The 20,131-nt window shown below is 34.2% G+C and overlaps 1 protein-coding gene across 27 annotated transcripts in view; it reads left to right on the top strand.

Annotated features, from left to right (window-relative positions):
* The window catches only part of RIMS2 (regulating synaptic membrane exocytosis 2), a 466,103-nt gene that overhangs the window by 240,208 nt on the left and 205,764 nt on the right, over positions 1 to 20,131 (top strand). For 16 of the 27 annotated variants that reach the window (XM_061995371.1, XM_061995382.1, XM_061995378.1 and 13 more), the window contains 5 exons: positions 9,143 to 9,210; positions 10,855 to 10,974; positions 12,638 to 12,737; positions 13,533 to 13,656; positions 19,139 to 19,185. In XM_061995371.1, coding sequence (XP_061851355.1) covers positions 9,143 to 9,210; positions 10,855 to 10,974; positions 12,638 to 12,737; positions 13,533 to 13,656; positions 19,139 to 19,185 — 459 coding nt within the window. Of the gene's footprint in view, positions 1 to 9,142; positions 9,211 to 9,327; positions 9,537 to 10,854; positions 10,975 to 12,637; positions 12,738 to 13,532; positions 13,657 to 19,138; positions 19,186 to 20,131 lie in introns of all 27 variants that reach the window. The other 11 variants (XM_061995367.1, XM_061995368.1, XM_061995379.1 and 8 more) reach the window with 1 other exon arrangement.

A 20,131-nucleotide genomic window follows, 5' to 3' on the forward strand; every position in this document is an offset into this window, starting at 1 on the left:
TCAAAATGCCTAGCTATTCAACTGTGTAATGCATGATTTTGGATTTAAGATTATTATTTCTTTCCTCAAATATGTGTTTCTTCATCAGTGATCAAGATATTTAGAGTGAATTTAAAGTCCTTTTCTGTGCCCAGTGAGAGCTTGTAATAAATTATTGTCAATATCATACTCAAAATTGTGGACTAGACCTTTTTTGCATTACACTTTCCCTCCAGCTATCCTTACGGAACAACAGCTATATTAAAGGGTAAAAGCATAGAATATTTTTTCCTTCCAAACAAAACCTGAAAACTGAACAGAAAAAGGCAGTAGTGAACCAGAACCTAGACATGAGTTTGATTTTATAAGCTTGATTCACTTCAAAATTTTAAATATTTCTATTTTTAAATGATATTGTTGGCAATACAAATTAATTCTAGGTAATGATGTGCCAATGATAGGAGACATCCCTGTGTTAGTAATGTCTCTTTTCATTAAGAATATCTCTGTGAGACTTTGGGGATAAATATATAAAAAGTTAATATTAATAACTATAATTATGTTTCTTTAAAACTTACATAAGAAGATTTTCCTTTCCTTCTTGACAGCTTTGTTTATGGTTGATTGTTCTCGTGATGAAATTAATACGGCTCTGTCACAAGTACAACTGACATGCTATTTATGTTCTTGTTTGTGAATCTGACATCATGTCTCAGAAAGAATCTATTCCCATGCTGTCTTTCATGTTCTGTTGTTTTCACTTTGTAAATTTGAGGCTCATATAGTAATTAAGATATAGTGATTCAAAATAGCTTAGGGTGATTTGCTGTAATAATTAATGTTGACATCAAAGCACAAAAACTTGAAAGTAAATAAGTACACCATATAAGGAGTTAGTTTGTTTTTTTTTCTGTCGGTACGTATTAAGGATCCATGCATATGCACACATGTTGAGAAAATAAATATATATTTTTATTATTTGCATTGACTTCAGCTTTTCTAGTAGCCTTAAATGTCTTATTTGGAGAAAACATTGGTATAGACTCCTCTTGAGCAAATGCCAGTTTCTAAAAGAAGTTAAAGTGCTCATGGTTAGATGATGCCTGCCAAAGGTAGAGACCTCATGGGTGTCCAAAATGTCCAGATAGAAATAGGTTCACATTTAGGATTCAGTGCATATTTACCAAATCCTGTGCTCCTGAGACTTCCAGATGCCAGGCTGACTTGTCAGAGCTACTCTGATAGTCACTTTGCCAAAGCCACAACTTCAGGATGTGAGAAGAATGTGGAAGGCTGAATATAGGGTAAGCCAGCACAAAGTGAACCACATGTCTACTAATGCTAAATAGAGTTTTCCTGAAGATACTTACTACTTTAGTTTAACTAAGTCTCCTTCAGTGAGTATAAATGAAAAAGTAATGAAAGGAAAAATCTAAAGGAAATAGGTATCATGAGCACATGAGACCAAACCTGTTTCTTAAACATTGCAGCTGTTGCTCACAAAATTTCATAGTGCTCTTCCAGGGTGCTATAAGGCTTGTTTCCAACTGGCTTGTCAGATTTTGCTATTGCCTTGCTGTTGGCAGCAAGACAATTGAATTTGCCTGGACTGTTTTCAATGTCTGAGGAAAGAATTTGTTATGCATGTGCAAATCTGTTCTCAGCTGTACAGCAGCTCCAACACATAGAAACATCAAATCTTCATGCTTGTATGACAGAACTGTACTTCGTTAGCAGTCATTTTCCAAGGTGACTCATTTTTCTGAGCCAGCAATTTGGGAAATGTAGGGGTTTTTCCTCACTTTCCAGACACCAGTTAATTCCTATGTATGTTATATCCAAGAGCTTGTTAATTTTCAGTAACTAATCTGTGATGAGATGTAGACTCATTCAGGACAGCTAACTAGGCTATCTACTTTTAGTTGCAGGGAATATCATCACAGTGTTGCAGAAGTCTGACCTGCTGAAACAAGGGCCAGATATGGGATTCTTTAATGGTATTAATAGTAATTAATGGTAATAATTACTAATAGTGCTTGTTTCCTCTTTAAACAGTTCTCTCATCCAGATATAGGCAAACTGGTATTGCTGATACTGATTCCAAGCCTGAGACAGTGAAGAACTTGCAATGAAGCTGTCAGTTGGAACCCTAGGGTGGAGGGATGTGTGATAATGACAGATAAGCAAGGAAGATGTGTGAGGTCAGCCCACAAACATACTTACAGATGTGAATAAAGAAAAAAGAGGGAAAAGATATATACTGTAAGAACAGATAAAAAATTTAGACTGTTTAGAAGAATAATAAAATAGTAGTAAGTTGCTTTTGATTGCTTACTGCTGGTCATGGTCCAGAAATACTGTCCAATCTAAACTTTCCAAAGCATGTTTTCTTTTGTGTTCTGCTGAAGAAATTGCCTTTTCCAGATATAGGCTCAAAACTTCTTACAGAGGAAGGAAGGAGTGGGAAAGTGAAAATGTCAGAAATAAGGTCAAGACTGTAATTGGGAGTAAACATTTCCTAAGACAAATTAGTTCCGGTTTTCCCTGATCTTATAAGAAATAGAGTAGCATGTGAAAAAGGTGTACAAATCTGAGAAGCTTCATGGAATTACAATACAGCAGAATAATTTAGGTTGGAAAAGACCTTTAAGATCATTGAGTCCAACCATTAACCTATCAGTGCCAAGTCTACCACTAAACCATATCCCTAACTGCCATGTCTTTTAAACATCTGCAGGGATGATGACTCCACCATCTCCCTGAGCAGCCTGTTCCAATGCTTAATAACTCTTTCGGTGAATAGCTTTTTTCTAATATTTAATCTAAACCTCCCTGGTGAAATTGACTTGAATTAATACCTCAAATATTAATAAGAAATCAACTGGCAGTGGTAGACTAGGTCCTCAATATAAAATGAATGGTTGTTTCCCATGGCTTCTTAACACTACTGGTCTATTTTTGGTGTGTCCCAGAGTGGCAGTTTGTGTACTGGAGGACATGAAAGAGGCCATGATGTGACTTGAATGGTCACACTCCAGGTGTCATATGAGAGATATGGCTTTAAGTGTATGAGGTCATCTAGTGTGTGCACTGGGCTGTGACTGGAAGCATCTTCTTACAATGGAAGTTTGGTGAGTGTGGACTTCCATTATGAAATTATGGTATCTCCTTGACTTGCTTTGCTTTATTGTTTCTTAGCTGCAGCCCACATGGCTTTGTTATGCAGTACCTTTCTACAGGAAGTAGATAATTTATAATACAAATTTATTTGCCATATTGATATACATTCTTTCAATTTATTCCCAGGAAAGACATTTATCAAAATATATTTAACTAATGGACTAAACCTAATTTTATTTTATAAAATTTTCTGGAAAGTCTTTCCTGTAGTTGAAATCTTTGCAGTAAAACATAAATAAGAAAATACTTCCAGTAAATATTCTTCTATCAACAGAGATGCTAAGTCTCAATTTCAGAAAGAGAGACAAAATAAACTAGTCATGCTGAAACCCTTTCAGCCTTTATATTAGATAATCCTTTGGGATCAAGGGTAATACACTTTGTGTTGAGCAGTACTAGTAGTAGTCAAAACCAAGGCAACATATTGTTTGAGGGTAAACCAGGATCTTCAGTTTTAATAATATCTTCACTAAAACAATACAACTTCAAAATATCTTTTTAAAAAATAATGATTAAAAAAAAGAATAGTGAGATTTAAAATGATTGACCCATGTAGACGAGAGACGTTTCTTTAGTGACACTATCTCTAGTCAATGTCTTCATGTTTTTCATGTCATCGTTCCTGACGCAAGAGTATACATTCTTATGTAAGCCCTTCTTCCCTACTTTATTCTCTCATGTGCCTTGCAGGATGCAGCACTTTGCTGTTCAGAATATTTTTCCAACTGCATTACTTCTCTTTTATGTTTTTCCTTCTTGGCCATAAAAGCGTTTATGGATGTTCACCATTAACAAGGGTGATTATGCAGGGTCACTCTAAAATCACTCTGAGATCCTTTATCACAGGTAGTGTTCTTATGAATCTGCAGATCCAGATATCACAGCTTGGATTCTGACTGACTAAATGTAGACATCCGCAAACTAGACTTCTACACCCAAGCTAATAATCTTGACTTCCATTACAGTCATTGAAGAAAAACAGAAACCTCTTGAATACAATTCCTGTTAACCTTAAAGTGGATGTATTAAAATAATTCAGTTGAATGGACCCCAGAGTATTTTGTTTTAGATACAGCTGAAACTATTTGAGATGGATTCTGGGTGCCTCTAGTTTTCAAGTGAGGGACACTTTCCTACTTACTACATCATCTGCTAGTATTCTAAGCTCCAAATCAGAAGTCTTTACTGAATTGTGCATAGTGATTTTCTTAGTGCTGATGTGTCTTAAGTTCTTGTGCAGAAGTTTGATAGAACTATTTAACCTTTAGCTTCTCTTAAGAACTGTGGCCTTGATTCTCGCAAGTGGGTCAAAGTCTACTTTTTAAGAGATCTGACAAAATATCTCTGAGATCTTTTGTGTTTATATATATGGTTGCTCTGAGGTTTCCCAGCCCCTAGCAGTAAAGCTCTTGAGGCATTTGATTATGGGTCTTAACATAGACGCTTCTGGTTTACATAGTCAGGACTAAGTGCAAACATCAGATTGTGGTCTACAGTTTCATCATTACCAGTGAAAATTCATACGTTTTTCTCCTATTTTTTTTTTTTATATATTTCACATATTAAAAGTCAAATCTATACTTCAAATTCTTTACTTAAAGAACAGTGTCTGGTTTTTATTTTGGTATGACCAGATTCTTCAGACATTTTCCATGTCTGTTCCATGTCAAAAACTGACAAATCCAGAGGAGTAATTATTTCCAAACAAGAAACATTGAAATTTCTGGTAGGAAGTTTAAAAACCTTCTGTAAGACTTGCAAGAAGAATCTTTCTTTTGTCATCAGTATTGAAACTGTATTAGTGACTGTTGGAAAATATTTCTGTGCTTTATATGTGCCTGTCAACTTTGCATTTGTTCTACCACCAAATGCTGGCATGTCCTTGAAGTGTCCAAAGCTGAGAAAGCAACTGTTTAAGCACTCAAATAATGACCCCTAGGCAGTTTTGCTCTGTAGCTCCTCTTTGGATTTGCCCAATGTGTGGCAGTCTAGATGTATTGCAAACACAGAAAGTGACCTGCATAAATGAAAGATCTTCAGTAGCTGTAGTCCACTTTCCACTTCTCTCCAGACTCTTTCTGGTATAGGACTTCACTGGAAGCCTTGCAGTTAAGAGGAGGATCAAGTGACATGACACACTTTGCTCACTATAGCTTTACACTGAAAATCAACTGTGAGGGGGAATACACTGACTCAACTACAGGGCTAAATCATTTATAAGTTGAAGTAATGACATGTGCACAACCATCACCTTCTGTAGTCGGTATGTAGTATGTAGTCAGGTGGACTCTACCACTTGAAGAATTTAATGTTATATGACCTGTACTTTTTGGCAGTGACATTCTCAGAGAACATTTTTGTTTTACTTGGTTCAAAGCAACACAATGCTTTTAATTTACCAAGGAAAGAACTTTCCAGTTTAGACTGGTCCTGTTTTAGATAGAGAAGGTAAGGGTCATCTATATTTTCTTTGTGAAGGTTTTGGACACCTTAGAGCATCCCAAATGACTTTATATGTTAAGAATAGCCAATTAAATCAAACATCTTGCATCTAAAACAATTGGAATATAAATGACCATCTGAATGTGTCACTGAGACCTTCTTTATAAGTAGTGGAGGAGAAATAAGACATTTTGGATATGTTGAAGGCATGATTTGTCTCACCTGGAAGTACGTAACTGAAACAAGTCAAATGAATCACACCTCGAAAAGTTCTCTTCACTGATTGTAAAAAGAATATAGCCTGATTATTTCAATTATATAGATCTGTACAATAAATATCCAAAGTTTGTGTAGAAGAGTTAGAGGACACTAGACTGAATTATTTGTGAGTTGGCTGTAAAAACTCTCTAACAGAATGTAAAAAGATTTACTTTAAGATTTTTTTTCCCCTGCAAATGGAGAGAAATTGGAAATTCTATATTACAAAAAGAAGCAATGTATTTTATTTTTACTGTATAATGGGAAATTTAAAAAATGTCAAGTTATCATTCTCAATAACTTAAATAATATGTGATATCACATATTACTGTATGCATTAATGCACGTAGATTATTATTTTAGGTAGCTCTATTACAGAAAAAAAAATAATATCCAGAATTTCTTCAACTGTAGCGTAGCTTTCAAATGTGGGTGTGCATATGCCAGACTGCTAGAGCTCAACACTGCTCAACATTTGCTGATATAAACACCTACGACATGAATTTATATATGTACAGCACATCTGTACTGAACAGTTTGTAGTGCCTAGATATATGCACATTTACAATAGGATTATGTATATGTAGTTTGAACATCTCAGAGGCCTCAACTTTTCAGTAACTTACTTTCTTATTTTTAAGAAGTTATTTTCTATGTAGACACACAGGCAAAAGTTCAGTTTCACAGGAGTCCTTGCTCTTGACAAACTCAGAAAAAAATGTGTAATTGATGCAGGAAAAGTACAGGTAAAATACTCTGTTCACTGTAAAACAAGTATATAATACTCCTGGATTTCTTTCTGGTTGCATCTTTTGGATTGTAGGTGATAGTCAAGATTGTTACTGAGAATTTTAAAACTCTAAAAAAATGGACAGTGATCTGCAGTGGTGGGTTCTTAATGACTTATGGTAGATATCTACATTGAAATTTAGTAATTTGAATGAAAATACACCATTTTGCAGAAATAGTCAGGAATTCAAATTAGAGAATCATCGGTTTTAACTGTTCTGCTTATAAAACTCATTAAATTAGTCCTCCACTCCAAGAATTATAAGGGACCAAATTAAAACTTTTTAATCAGGCTTCAGTTTGTGTACAGCGGTTGTATTAATGCAGAAAATAATGGTTGTGGAAAACCAATATGGTCTCATGTGCCTTTAGTTCATGCAATTAGAGCTGAGAAGACATCATTACTCTAATGAGATGAGTTTTCTTCACTTAGGATCCATTAAAAAATATATTTTAAAAACAAGATATGTAGACCGGAACTCTTGCTATCTTCTGAATATCTCTAAATGGCATTAAAGGCTAGGCTCTTCATGAGCTGACTGATAACATTATTTAGTTCCCCTGAAGCAATGTCTTTGGAGACAGAGGTAAGACAGCACTGAAAGTTCCATGGCAAAAGGTCCTTTTAAAAAATGTTAGTAGCTTCCAGAAGAATATTTCTTTTCCCTTCAGCAGGATAGTCATACTTTTCTCTGTATTATAGTCAAAGATGTTAATAGTCATGAGAAAGAAGTATTAGTGGTAATTTCCCATTTTAAAATGCTATCTTCCTTTCAAGAGTGAAGAAACACAGTTAATATTATTACTTAGATGTTTTTTACTTAGAAAATATGAATGCATTAAAACTTCAAAATAATTTGATGTGGTCCCTTTATCACTGTTTCTATGAAATCAAAGGATATTTAATATGCTACAGTGTTTTTGCAAAATGTAAGGGAAGTTCAATGTGTTCCTTGAAATCAAAACCTTTGTGTACTGTACGTTTCATCCTTTAAAATGAAAGTGAGGCTTGATATTTTTTCCATATATCATATGTAAGTCTACATATTATGAGAAAACCAGTGAAAAAAGATCATATTTCTCATTGTACATACTATCCCTCTGAGGACACTTGTTTGCTTTTCTAAAGAATATGTTAGCTTTTTGCAGCTTAATTTCATGGAGCTGTATCTTTACATCCTCTGTAAAGTTTTCTGGACAAGTGTTAAGACTGTGAACAGCTACATTTCACCAACTTTTTTATATACTTTCAGAAGAGTAGTTTTAGCAATGTCAAAGCAGGAACATCTGCACAAAAATGGAATTAATGGAGACAGAAAAATGTCATTTGTGATCTGTGCTAGAAAGAGCAGAACTACTTTTATTTGTTGTTCTTTTGGTCATGAAATTTGATAGAAAAGTCAATATTGTTTTCCTGCATACATTAGTATCAAAATATTGTGTAGCATGTAGTAATAAAATATTTTTCATGTAATGTAGTAAAAATGATGAGGGAAATAATGGAGAAATGAAATTTTGTGAAATATCTGGGCATAATTTACAGTTTACCTACATAAAAGAGAATGTTTTATTATGATACATAACTAATTTTCCAGTTCTATAGACAGCAGCATTAATGTAGACCTCTTCTTTGATGTTATTTTTTAAACCTTTCTTCCTACCATGTGTCTGACATACAGGTTAAATTCTTTGTAAGATATGTGTATAAAAATATATATATATATATATATATATATATGTATATATTTCATCAAAACCCTACATATTGATTCCCAGTTATGAGGTACTTGTACTTATTCTTCTGATATTTAACCAATAGACATTTCTCTGAGAAGAGTAATTTCAAGCAATTTTATTACAATCAATTTCAAGTTTCAATGTGATTTCAATCAATGTCAATACATTTTTTATTCTAAAAACAGTTTCTATATTTGTTTATCTTATGAGTCTATCATATTTAACATGTCATTTAACCTTCTTTAAAACATCATCTACTGTATAGCTAAATATAGGATACTGTTATTTTAAATAGATTTTGAAGTCATTAGTATAAATACTAGTTTGTGTTAAAAAACAAATAAATACATTCCTTAAAACAAAGCTGTTTCTTTAGATTGTGATGAAATCTCATTCTGTATTCAAGTGTTTTCCTTTCTGAAAATTCTGTTAGGGAAACAATACAATGTGCCTCTTCATTTAATTTATTGTAAGTGATTTTATAGAAACAGTTAAAAACTCTGAAGCAATGATGTTTTACACTGTACATAATTTTAAGCCCACACGGATGTACCCATACCTGCTTCCTCACTGTATTTCGTATTCCATATACTCTGTTGTTGGAGCCTTAACTTTTTCTTGGAAGAACTTTGCAAGTCATGCTAGCAGAGGCTTTGAATCAGATAGGGTAATGAAAAGTCTTTACAATTTCACTGTATCTTTGTCCTTTCTTTCACCTTTCCTTTACTGCACTATCTTGTCTGTGTGATTCTCACAGGAGACATGGATTACAACTGGTTGGACCATACGTCTTGGCATAGCAGTGAGGCATCCCCAATGTCTTTGGTGAGACATGTGGAGCCTTACCATTTACTTTCCTTTATAATTTCATATTTCCTTTGTTTTATTTACACCTTTGCATGTTTTCTTTTTTTATCCTTTTTTTTTATCCCACACCTATAGGGGACAGTCAAAGGGGAAAAAGAAAAACTAGTGAGCAGGCAGTTTTGTCGGATTCTAACACCTTATCCGAGAGGCAAAAGAAAATGGTGTGCTTTGGTGGCCACTCTTTGGAAGAGGATTTGGAATGGTCTGAGCCTCAGATAAAAGACTCTGGGGTAGATACGTGTAGTAGCACAACTCTAAACGAGGAACATAGCCATAGCGAGAAGGTACTGAGATTATGAAGCCTGCATTTTAACCTGCTCTTTTGGTCTTTGTTTGCTCTCTGTCACTCATTAAAATAGCGCATAAAATAAAAGATAGGGTGTTTCTAGAAACAATGTAGCATTTCTTAAGGTGCAGAAAAGAAAAACAAATGAAAAGTGTCTGCATGCTTGCAGCTTTTACTGTTTGGCAGCCTAAAAAAAAAATTGAGAGGCATAAAGGAATGTTGTTCCTACAGTTGCATAATAGCATATCATGGTATTACCTTCAAGCATAAAGTAATTAACAATAAGGATTCTACTGATTGGCTTACTGGATTTACTCTGTTCAAACTCCTGGGGCTGAAATTAAATTAATAGTTCAAACCCCAGGTGTAAAAGGGAGAAAATTGGGTCTCTCTGCACAGAAAAGTTGTTTTTCTTTTTTCCCTTTCACTGTCATGGTTGTTCTTTTGTTTTGTTGCCATGCCATTTTTGTGCAGTACTGTGCAGAATTAAAAGCTTTGCCATCTGCTTTGGTATTTTTTATTTTTGCTTTCTGTTATTAGTTGTAATGGGAGCAGATTTTTCTGTGCCTGCTAATTTTGCATGGAATAAAGCATGAAATAGTATTTTTTCTATGAAAAAGTACTATGATTACACACACAAAAATTTTAAAATTTTATTAATTAGTCCAACATATAACTGTATCCATCTATAGTAATGGAACAATAACCTTAACTGTAACTATACTTCATATGTAAAGTAATCACGCCAAGAAAGAAACAAGATGTTTAAATAGAGTAATGACGACATTCTTAATGTAGTCTATAATTTTTAATAGAATGCTACTGAGAGAACAAAACACTGAAAAAAAAAATGTTGGTCTTACAGGAAACTGACGTGTTTGGAATAGTGGAAAAAGAAGAAATGCCTTATATCAAATTTCTGGTATGAGTTAAGCTGCTTTGTCAGTATTACTATTATACCAGACCTTTACAGTTGTTTTTGTTGGTACTCAGATGTGATTGTCATTGTGTATCAACAACAGTATATAGCAGTATATATCTATCTAATCAAGTTGCAAAGATAGCTCTAGATATCTACAGATTTGATTTAGTAAAATAGATAATGTAATCAAACATTAGACATACATTGTGCTGGAGTATATATACAAATAAATATTTTCCTGCACAATTTTCTGTCATTTAATTGCATTAAATAATAGTGTAATCATAATACTTTTATAACATTTTAAAAATATATCAGAAAATTAAAAAGTATTACTGAACTATTTTTATTTAAAATCCTATTCACTGTATTTTCCATTAACACCATACAATAGCATCCAGTAACTTGGCAACCGTCCAAAGATGGAGACCGTCTCATTGGTCGGATATTGTTAAATAAACGACTAAAAGATGGAAGTGTGCCTAGAGACTCAGGAGCTATGCTTGGATTGAAGGTTGGTAATGCATAATTTTGGAGCTAACAACTCTCTCAGTTAAACTAGCTACCTTTATAGTGAAAGTATTCTCATATTATGTAGTACAGGCAGACAGATATATGTCTTATTCTCAGAATTGCTAGAGACACTTTATATTTGGTTAGCAAGAGTCATTTTACAAGGTCCTTGTCAGACTGAAAGAATTGTATTTTTTGTAGACTAGACATGTTTTCACAAGTTTTTTGAAAATGTCTACTCTGCAAGGTTCTAATTGCATCCTTGCTGGGCAAGCTAACCCCTGTCCACTTTTTTCAGTATTGAGCATTGCACCATGGTATAATGGCTGTTCCTCCCAAAAGGGAAGAAATGTGAAAGAGTATCTTTTGAAAATCTGAAGGACATCTGAAAGTTAGTGACGTTTCAATCCTGAGCAGATTGTTTGATTTCCTACATTTGAAATACACAAAGCAGAAAATTATTTAATGTTTATTATCTGTTATAACAAAGTAATATGTTTGAATCTTTTTTTGGTGATGCAGTACTCATTGGATACATTATGAAACTAAAGCTCATATCGTCATCTTATTTTTGTGTGATGTTGTTTGTATTTCCAGCAATACTAGCACAAGACCGAGAATGAGTTATACACAACAAAACAAATGAGCATGTATTTATTTTGATTCAACATCCTTGCTGTGAGAAATAATTAAGAAGTTGGATTAATTCTCCATTCTCTATTTAGCATGACACGTACTTCTGTAAACAGAGATTAGATAAATGTGGTTACTTATATACTAACACGATTTGGAAATTTTTGAATTTTTTATTCCATTGACAAATGATTTTATTTTCAAGTCAATAAAGAAGCCAACTGAGCACCACTTTTGATGTGTGATATTGTCTTAATGTCTTAAAATGTAAGAGAAGTGACTAACATTGCTGCCATTAAGTATTCTTTATTTAAGCTTACATGTTGAAAATTCTAAAATTCTAAAATCTTTTCTTATAAAGATGAACCTTACTGAGATTCATTAGTGGTTTAGATTCAAAAGTAACTACTTTCTGAAAAGAATTATTTTAGCACTTATTCCTAACCTGAATTTTCAAATATTTACATATGACGACTCTTAAGAAGCTTTAAGAATTCTAATATTATGCGGTTGCAACAGATTATGATATGTGAATCATATCTAAGATAAATGTTAAGGTCACATCAGTTGAAGTTTCCTGTAGAGAAATCTTCAATATGACAAGTATTTTCATTTTACTTGCCCAGCCAAAGTGAATTTGATTGAGATATTTGAGGCTTACTTTTGTGAATTGTTGAGTTCTGTTACATTAATATATCTGTTTTCAGTTAAAAAGTATTGAAGTAAGCAGTGTAAAAACCAATGTCTTGGTTTTTTTGGTGATAATACAGTGAAATGCTATACATATGTTTGCTAAATTTTAAAAACTTTAGAATTCTGTATTTCCATTGTATTTAAATTACAAATACCCAGAATAATTACAAACATAACCTCTCAAAACCAAAATTCTGTGGTATTGTCTTCAAGTGTAACTGTTTTACCTGGACTACCTGACAACCAAGGAAATAGTTGAATTCTTTTTTCTGATGCCAGAACATTTAAGTCATTTAAAGTAGTTTTCATTATATGAACTTACTTCCTTGTTGAAACAGGTAGTAGGAGGAAAGATGACTGAATCAGGTCGACTCTGCGCGTTCATCACCAAAGTTAAAAAAGGAAGCTTAGCTGATACAGTGGGACATCTTAGACCAGGTAGGTACCTGCTCTACATTATACTGCTGAGTTGGTTTTCTTCTTATCTGAAGGTGATAAGAAGCGACCAGTTTTAATTAGAAGTGAAATTATGTTAAATAAGTGTGGTGAACTACTGCAGAATTCAACCAGACATTCAGTTACTAGATTATAGATGTGACTGCTTTTGCAAAAGATATAAATACTCATGTTGTTCAAAATTATATTTCAACATTTTTATCCATGTCATTACAATAAAAATAATATTCCAGTGACATCCTGCCAAGTTATTTTGTGGTGTATAATTTAGTTAGAGCAAACCAAGCTATTATAATCATGCAAACAGAACCAGCTTGGCTAAGAAAGTGCTTCTATCCCAACATGCAAACCATGGATTTCTAGGTTGGAGGATGTGCAAGAAATATTAATGATTAATATAAGAACTATCTGAACTTTAAATATTAAACTTGTAGAGGGAAATGGATCTTCAAAATAGGAAATTGATGAGATAAGCTCTTTTAAAGATTTGCATTTTCTAAAGACTTTGTTGAAATTTCTGTAAGCCACAGCTGCCAAAGAGCTATATTTAATTCAATACATGTCCTACTGATGATGTTATTGTTTCACTGAACATATTTGAAGATGAGCTGGAGAAAACCTTAAGTATTCATGATTTTCCTATATGAAGGACTTGAAACTTTTTCTACAACACAGGTTTCACAATTCCGTAAGCTGACAGTAGAATGGCTTAAATTGACATTTTAAGTACAGTGCACAGCAGACTTCCTAAGCAGAGCGTTATTACTGAAATTATAGGTGATGAAGTATTAGAATGGAATGGGAGGCTACTACAAGGAGCTACTTTTGAGGAGGTGTATAACATCATTTTAGAATCCAAACCTGAGCCACAAGTGGAGCTTGTTGTTTCAAGACCAATAGGGTAAGTAATTTCTGTATTGACTATGATTAAAATTTTGCTAAGTTTTGCACTTAGGTCAAAGCATGTAAAACAGACTCATAAACATAGTAAAACTGTATGGAAAATTCTGTAAATCAAAAGCATAGTTGGAATGATCAATCACACCAGTAAGAAAAAAGAGCTGATGTGAAATTCTATATTCTCTGAGAGAGTCCCAGGCATTGTCTGTTAATAACTTTCCTTCTGTGATTGTTTAGTTGGTGATTCAGCCTGTACTGGAAACTGTGGTTATAGCCTATTGTAATTCTTGACTTTTGATTTTTTTTTCTCTATTCCAATTTTTGTATTATATATAAAAATTATATATTCATCTGTGGTCTGTGAACAGATGAGAAACCATTTATCAGAGTCTGCAGTGTAGAATTTTGTCCAATATACAGCACACAAATGACATGATCAAAATGCTTTGTAAAGTCTCAAATCCACATTCTCAGTATCTTAATGTAATCTATTAAATTATTGCTTAGCATCCAATACAGAACATATCTGAATGAGTAGCTAGCACTATATGGGACTTTTTCCTTGATGCTCAGTTTTCTTAATTTTCAGACCTATTTGTCAATATCTAAACTTATTTTTTATTCTTGCATAACAATAGTTGCTTTGTTATATTAGACTGTGAATACTTCCTTTATTCGTTATCTTCTAAGTTCCTACAACTTATGGTAACATCCATCCTTTTTTTACTTCTCCATTGGAAGTTCCGTAGCTGATCATACCAGGGTTGTGAAGAGAGGGATGTTTATCACTGAATTTGAAAATGCTTAACATTTGTTAAGAACTTTCTTTTTGAATTTGTTACGATGTATATGACGCAACTAGACAGAGTGTTAGGTAGTCTCATCTGGGCTCCTTTTTCCATGTAAAGTTGGACTAATTGGTTTTTCAAGATCTCTTCCAACCTTACCTATTCTATGGTTCTATAAATGACATAGAATTGTATTAGAGGCCTGTGGCCAGTGGAGTTCCATGGGGATTGTTTTGGGACCAGTTTTGTTCAACACCTTCATCAATGACCTGGATGAGGGGACAGAGTGTACCCTCAGCAAGTTGGCTAATGACATCAAACTGGGAAGACTGACTGATTCACCAGAAGACTGTGCTACCATTCAACGGGATCTCAACTGGTTTGAGAGTTGGGCAGAGAAGAACCTCATGAGGTTCAAGTGCAGAGTCCTGCATCTCGAGAGGAACAACCCCAGTACAGGCTTGGGGGTTGACCTGCTGGAGAGCAGCTCTGCAGAGAGAGACCTGGGAGTCCTGGTTGGCAATAAACTAAACATGAGCCAGCAATGTGCCCTCGTGGCCAAGAAGGCCAATGACATACTTGGGTGTATGTCAGAGGAATGTGGCCAGCGGGTCAAGGAAGGTTCTGCTTCCCCTCTACTCTGCCCTGGTGAGGCCTCATCTGGAGTCCTGTGTCTAGTTCTCGGGTCCCCAGCTCAAGAGGGACAGGGAACTTCTGGAGAGAGTCCAACACGGGGCCAAGATGATCAGGGGACTGGAGCATCTTCCTTACAAGGAAAGGCTGCAGGAATTGGGGCTGTTTAGTCTAGAGGAGACTGAGGGATGATCTTATTAATATTTACAAATATCTAAATAATAGATGTCAGATTTTTTTTCTATTGTATCTAGCAACAGGACAAGGGGTAATGGGGTGAAGCTGGAACACAAAAAGTTCCATTTAAAAATAAGAAAAAACTATTTTACTGTGAGAATGATGGAACACTGGAACAGGCTGCCCAGGGAGACTGTGGAGTCTCCTTCCTTGGAGGTCTTCAAGACCCACCTGGACGTGTTCCTATGCGACCTGATCTAGGTAACCTTCTTCTGCAGGGGATATTGGACTAGATGATCTCTAAAGGTCCCTTCCAACCCTCACCATTCTATGATTCTATGACAATTCTGTAATTATATATTGACAAATATATGCATCTCTTTATTTTGCACAAGTTGCACATCAACTCATATCAACTAAAAAGAAGTACTAAAAGCTACATCCATGTAATCTAAAGATGGAATTTCAGTAAAGATAATTCAGTATTAGTTCAGCTATAACAGGAACTTAATGTGTTTAACATGGCAGGAACTTAACATAGAATCATGGACTCTGCATTTTTCCTTGTTGAACCTCATGAGGTTCCTCTCTGCCCAACTCTCAAGCTGGTCTTGATCCTGCTGAATGGCAGCGGACTTAACATGCAGGGACTTAATTTGGTTTGACAATTTAAATTAACTTGGTAATAATAAAAACTGCTTTGCCTTGTCAGTGAGATGAGACATTATCCACTACATGTTGAATTGCAACCCCTTTAGGGTAAAGGCTTTATCATCTGTCCTTTCCTTAAAAACCTATGCATAACTTGGGAGTTGTAGGCATAGCAGTGCTAAGGGGTAGACTACATTACTAGAAGAATATTGTCTCAGAAAAGGAATTTTCAAATTAATTTCATACTGGTGTAAGATCTTTTGTAGTTTCTCTGAAACAGAAGCTTGTAGCAAAAGTTTCAAGAAAATACTTACATCTTGAAAGTATTATATTTTCTTTCTCTTTCTTCATTCTCTTAATTGTGCAAAACCTTATGTATTCTTTCTTGTGCTTTAATATTCACTGTTGTGTACCTTCCTCATCATGACTTCTGTTATGTTACCATGTGCTCCACTTGCTGTTTCTAAACTAATTAATCTATAAATCCTTAAGTGAACCGGGCACCCAAGATGCTTTCTTCATCATTAACTGTTTGCCATATAGTTAGCAAGGAACTTTCTGGACTAAAGAAGTTGTTCTATGTTCTTGGTTCCCAGTGACCTTTTTCAGTAGATGTAAAAGTTTTCACTTCCAAAACTGCAGTTACTAATATAAATGTTTTATAACCTCAGTTTTTAACTGTAGTCTCAGTGATGAATATTTTCTGCAATGTGGTAAGATTTTAGATTCTTTTTAGATTTATGTAATTCTTCGGATTTTTATACTGACAATATAACTTCAGAAATGTTCTTCACGAAATTTGAGCCGATGAACTGGAAATATATTGGCTTCTCAGTTTAGAAAATTACAGATCATAATCAACCGGACTATAGAAATTAGTATCTTCTGCTTGACTAAGGAAACATGGCACCATAGGTCTGTGTTCTACCCCAAACAATATATTTAAAATCATTAAAAGTTCAGATTTACCAGGTGTCGAAAGTAATAATTATTTCAGCTAGAATAGTTGACCATTTGAAAGATCTCGCTTTTGCACTGAGGTGTATCCTATTGCTTAAAGAGAGTATCTTGATATTCTCATGGCAACACACTAACTCATGCCAGAAATCTTCAGACAGTGGCAATTAGCTGAGAGAGAGAATCCATTTTCACATCCTGATATTCTGAATATAAAATCAAATTCCAGTAAACACAACAGTTAGCTCTTCTTAGTTTTATTATAGACTAGCTGCTATAAAAACTGGAGATAACAAGCTAAGCTGATAAAGGAAGATAAAATGGAAAGCTTCTTTAAAAATATACTGTCATACCATTTTGACATGCAATTTATCCTGTTTTCTATCTTAAATTGATTGCCAAGTTGCTTTTCTGTATGAACTGTCCCTAACACATAGGAACTTATCTATCTTCTGCTTATTATTTTCAGAAATAATTCTTCTAAAGTACATGTTATTTTCATAGCGGCTACTGTACTGAATTCGGAAGTAATCATGCATTGTGAAATACTAATTACTTTATACAATCTGCTTGCATTTTAACTTACCTTAAAAGCTAAACAGATGCCTAAAAGTACCTCTGCTTCTCCTACAAATGTTTATCTCTGAGATTTCCTTTTAAGAAATACTGTTCACACTACTGTGAAATACTGGGTTTTGCATGCTTTAGGAACATAAAACATAGTGTTCAAAGCTTTCAAGTGTATTGTTTTATACACTCACTTATAGTGAGTCTTGAAAAATGTTTGGAAACAGCATACCAAAAATGAATTAGTCAATTTTATTTCTATATAGTACAGACTCATTTTTTTGTTATATGAGACAGTAGGTAGCATTGAAAGCATTTTTAAATTCCCCTTCATTTTCGTAGGTGTTTGTGGTAGGTAACTTTGGCTGGACACCAAATGCCCACCAAATTTCTCTCTCCCGCTTCTCAGCAGAATAGGTTCAGAAAATAAGTTGGAAAAGCTTATGGGTCAAGATAAGGATGGAGAGACCACTCAGCATTACCATCATGGACAAAACAGACTCAACTTGGGGAAGAGTAATTTAATTTATTAGGAATTAATAAGATAATAGAATAATGAGAAATAAAAACAAAACTAAACCCACCTTCCCCTCATCTCTCTTCTTAGGTTTAAATTCACTCCTGTATCCCCTGCTTTCCCCATCAGTCTGGGCAGGGGTGTGGGGAAATGGGCTTGTGATTGATCATCCTCCTTCTTCTCCTTTGCCTTTGGTGTCTGCAGGGATATTTCTCTCACTGTTTTTGTCCCCACTCTCTTCTCACAACTGCTCCATGGCTTCTTTTAGTGTTTGTTAAATATATTAGCATAGAGGTGCCACCATCTTGGCTGCTGGGCTTAGCTGTACCTCTGGAGCTGCTGGAACCATTTGAGTTGTGCCCAGGACAGCCCTGACCTTCCCTCACAGAGACTGTCCCGCAGCCCCATTGGCAGGCCTGGGCACTAACACGTGATCAACCTTGAAGAAACCAACTGCACTGAACATGCATCAGGATTTTAAATATTATTCTTGCTGTGACTCAGAGCTGAAGCTCTTCATCTTGCTCGGTTTGGCTCAAATACATCTGAAATTACTTATAAGCATATTGATAGTTTTTATTAGTGTACAGTAATGTTTGCACTTCACAGGAGGAATACGTTTCTGCAGGGTACATGAGCGACATGAGGTGCTTAGTAATTTTGAGAAAAATGTTTTAAAATTACATAGCTATGCATGCAACTTAGTACAGGTGCTGCAACATCTCATGTATATGCAAGTATGCAATTTTGCCAAATGAAATTACACATGTAATTTAGCCGTGGAAAATCTAAGATTATCTAAATTTGAGGCTCAGGATGGGCATAGCTATTACTGGAGTGAGGATCCAATAATTTAAATTAATGTATAATGTCATCATAAAGTCTACGATTCACAGTTTTAGTCTACCATTAACATATTTCTTTTTACTTTTTATTTTTCTGCTTAATAATTTTGTGAATGTGCAGCCTCTCTCCTATATCCACCTAACCACTTGTTCTGTAGTTTTTAATTTGCCACTGAAATGATATCTACTGGATAAAAGATATATCTCTCCTATGGCTGAAGACAGCCATCAGATCATACAGCTTTGATGAGACATTCCACAGTGGCTTGAGAACTGTTATAGCATGATTGAAATTTGAATATGCTTGTTAGATAAAGGATCAGCCTGTCTTAATTTTCCTGATTTCAGGGACATTCCCAGAATACCTGACAGCACACATGCACAGCTGGAGTCCAGTAAGTTTCAATTGTGGGGTAGGAAAATCTTCTCTCTTTTATGTAAGCAAAAACAGGTTGAAAAATGTAATCTACAGTCAGTATAGCTCTTGTCTCTTTATCCTTATTTGTCTCAGCATATCATCTTACTGCATTATTTATCTTTGTTTAAAAATAAACTGTCAAAAGTCAGGATATTTTCATTTAGACTTGATGTTTGGTTGTAGACTTAAGCTATTTTTGATTGAAAAGAAAAGCAGAATTGTAACTAATATATAAGAATATTAGTATTTTTTAATTTCCTTTTTTGTTGTTTTGCATGTCAATTGAACCTTATAAAGAAAAAGGGGGATAACGTTCTATATTTATGACCTGAGGGATGGCTACTTTGAAATCAGAATACTTCTACTTTATTAGAACTTATTTATTTGTTTATTAGAATTTACTAAGTGAGTATTCTATGTGGAGAAAAATAACCTTTCTTTGACTTAGATCTGATAAGGTAGATTTCAGCCTGGAGTTATTTTTTATCATTGTTTTAAAACTCTGTTACAAGTGAAGCCATAAATAAATGCAGTGACAGAAACTTGATTATAATAATATGAATAACTTCAATAACTTTTCACTGATCAGCCAAGTCTTAAAATGAAATTCATTTTACATTTTGTGAAATACAGATTGTTTTTTGTATTTAGAAAAATACTTTAATTTGTTTTACGTGTCAAAACTTGTCCTCTGACAGTTTTCAGACCTTGTAGTTTTGAAATAAAATATAAAAAAAATCGTTACATGCATCTTGATGGTTTTGTAAAAATCTATTTAAAAATTAGTCTGATTGTACAAGGTCAGAAAAATGGACTCCTTTGACCACAGTAAAGTATTTACTTCAATATTTAGAAATTTTGGGCCTTCAACTTATCAATTACAACCAGAAATATCTGAATAAATTTTGTTTAATTCTAAAAAT

Source organism: Colius striatus, chromosome 4, assembly GCF_028858725.1.
Source record: "Colius striatus isolate bColStr4 chromosome 4, bColStr4.1.hap1, whole genome shotgun sequence".
NCBI classification, from domain to species: Eukaryota; Metazoa; Chordata; class Aves; order Coliiformes; family Coliidae; genus Colius; species Colius striatus.